Genomic DNA, 3,106 nt, shown 5'->3' with positions numbered 1-3,106 from the left:
ATTAAGTATAAATCACCCATTCATAAATGACTGACGAGGTATTTATGGATGAAAAATGTGGTTCAGAAGTTTGATATAGAGACTAATTATTAGGGGATACTGTGAAGTCAGAGTATGAACAGCATGTGGGACCAACATTTTCTATGACTATCCTTACACTATATATCAATCTGAACCAGCAAGCACAATTTTGTAACAATACAATTCGTCTAGCCTACACTTTGTTTTGAAACATTGTTACGTCTCACCTCCAACAGCCAGCCGGCTCTCTGGTGACTCTCCATCTCCAGAGATGTTGCATTTGTAAAGACCTTCATGTGATCTGGAAACATTGTGGATGATCAAGTTTCCTTCATAGCCAGTCCTGATGCGATGGCCATCTTTATAGAAATCAGCTATGTTAGATGTACTTTTCTTCTTTGTACAGCGCAGAGTCACATTGTCTCCCTCCTTCACTGGAAGAACAGGACTCTCCAAGATCACAGAACCAGCTGTGTAAGAAATATGTTCTGATAAACATAAAAATAATGATTTTGCAGTCCAACTCTGAAAATAGAAACTACAGAACCAATTACAGGTATTAGGGGAATATTACCCAAATTAAGGACACCAGGGCCCCTTATGGAGACTTCTTTTGGGGTTGACAAAGCCTGTGGCTGTGGGAATGTATGTAGGTTGAGCAATGAAACAAAAAGCTGGGTTCATAGCAGGTGTCAGGTAGACATTTTGTGACACTTCAGCAATCACGTCAAATCTGATGGTAAATGTATTTTATGTTTACTCTATGTAAAGCTCTGCAGTTAGCTAGATAGTATATTTATATACATATATGAATACATATATGTAGTATATATATGGTAGTATTAACTTTACTTAAGTAATTAATGTTACCGGTGTAGATTGAGAATGATGCTCGTGCATTGGTACTAAGTCTGTATCTTTGCAGAAAATGTTAAGATAACTGATGCTGTGATTACATCTATGGTTGTAGTTGTGACCGTTAGCAAGGCTGTGACACACAGGTTTTTAACATGTAAGACTAACTACTTGATGTGAATTGACTTGGTTGAGTTGGCTAAGAGTTGGGCTGAAACTAGACCATAGACCCTTATCAAGGCAGACATTTTGACTTATCAAAGCAGGAAAAGCACAGGTGTGAACACTAAGACTCACAATGACTCCATTCCCTTAATTGTCCCAGCCGTGTCAATGAATAAGCATGCACAATACCAGAGCCCTGGAAAGGCAGCCATAGATAAAAAGTCATTAATTGCACTCGTGCTTTTCCTGCTTTGACAAGTCGAAATGTCTGCCGTGAAAACTCCTCAGGTCTGTTAGTAACACGCAAATAAGTGGACCTGTGGTGCTCTAAATGACATTTCAAATGTATTCATACTCAATATCATTCCTCTTAAGACTATTACTACAGTAGTGACTATACCTGTTAAGTAAGATACTATTTCACCAGCAGTTACATGATTTTCACAAAGGTGTTCTACTACTGACATGGTCAAAAAGATTTATCAAGCAAATTTTCTTCCTCTAAAATAATTGGAATATATCTGGGGTTACTAGCTGCTGAACATACCAGTGACACTGATGTTAACAGCACTGCGTCTCAGTCCCTCTCCATCCTCACACCAGTATTCTCCACTGTCTGATGGATAGGCAGGATCAACAGTGCCAGATCCTGCTGATGTCACCCAGTTAGAAATATTTGTTTGATTTATTTCCTTGAGTGTCCTCATCACTCTCTGTTCAGTCATACAGTTTACAGAGATCGACTCATATTCAAAAAACTGCAGTCTGTTTGGAACAATATGAGGAAAAGCTGCATCTAAAACAAAGAAAGAATGAGACTCAGTTTGTACACTATACATGTAACAAATACAATTTGACATCACTGAGAGCCACATAGGTGAGAATATTTTTTGTGTATTGTTGAATAAACTATTTATTTGCATTTTGCCCTGCATTACAAAAATTCTACATGTACAACATTGAAAATTATGCCCCACAACTACTTTGGTTTCAAACATGCAGTGTTTGAAGTGTTGAACAATCAAAATGAAACGAAAGTGGCTTAAAATATTGTGGATGCAGAGTAAAACTGCTTCAGCTTTATGTGGCGTCAGCCTAACAGCCACATCCTGATTAACTGAACATATACACTGAAATGTCAGTTTGCTGCTCTGCAAGTGAGAGTGTTAACAATATGTAAAGCTTTGTTGCCTTTTATATATTACAAAGTGCATTAAAATTCATTTTTAAAAATGTTGTACTATTAATCATATTTGGGGATATGTTGTTTTTTTACACTGGATATATAGTTTACAAACAATTTAAATAACTGCAGCTTACCATCATTTTGAGTACAATAACTGTTGTGAACTTGTGCAACCAGCACCATCAACACATTAATCACTAGAGAGACAAAGGAAGAAAGTTGTATCAGACAGATGAATTTACAGGTGGATTCTAATGGAAAACTACACATTTAGACATTGTGTTTCATCAGCCAGATCATACAACATATTTGCTTTGATTACTGCCAAATTCAGCTTATATATTTCATTGTTTTTCAATCTCATACAGGAACAGGGAAACAGTCTCAGTACTCACACAGTCTGATGCAGAGAGCTGTAACGTCCATGTTGTCGTGTTGCTGACTGAGTATCAGACTGACGTTCACATGAAGTTAAATGTAGGTGAGACCCTCCTCTTCCTGTGCAGCTTATTTTTGCTGTTGGTTCAATTGCAGGTTTGAGTTAGTTCTACAAATAAATGTGTGAAGCCGAGACAGAAATATAAGTTTGAAGCAACAGTCTTTCAGTGCAGTGAAAACCTGAAGGGAAGTATAAGACTTTATTTTTCCATTCATACATGATAATAACCATCACTGGAAGGTCAGCAGACAACTAACTAGCTTATTAGATAACTGTAAACTCATGTGAGAAGGAACTAGACAATAAACTTGGCCTATCTATCATTATATATACTTATTATTTATTTTCTATAATTATTACTTTGCAACAATATTTTATTGATCCGAAAGATATTCTTCGTAGAGCAAATGCTGCTCTTACCAAACCAAATTTCCGCTCCG

The 3,106-nt window shown here is 36.8% G+C and overlaps 1 protein-coding gene across 1 annotated transcript; it reads right to left on the bottom strand.

Annotated features, from left to right (window-relative positions):
• Nucleotides 1-237: 237 nt before the first annotated feature.
• Nucleotides 238-2,815, bottom strand: LOC137175198 (low affinity immunoglobulin gamma Fc region receptor III-A-like). Its single transcript, XM_067580904.1, has 4 exons — nucleotides 2,623-2,815; nucleotides 2,362-2,424; nucleotides 1,589-1,837; nucleotides 238-491 (listed from the first exon to the last, which is right to left on the bottom strand). Exons 1-4 carry the CDS (start codon nucleotides 2,651-2,653, stop codon nucleotides 238-240), a joined length of 597 nt encoding a protein of 198 aa, XP_067437005.1. The 5' UTR covers nucleotides 2,654-2,815.
• Between the last annotated feature and the right edge of the window lie 291 nt (nucleotides 2,816-3,106).

Source organism: Thunnus thynnus, chromosome 22, assembly GCF_963924715.1.
Source record: "Thunnus thynnus chromosome 22, fThuThy2.1, whole genome shotgun sequence".
Lineage (NCBI taxonomy): Eukaryota > Metazoa > Chordata > Actinopteri > Scombriformes > Scombridae > Thunnus > Thunnus thynnus.
Note: the sequence above shows the minus strand (reverse complement) of the source record. Positions and strands in the feature narration are given on the sequence as shown.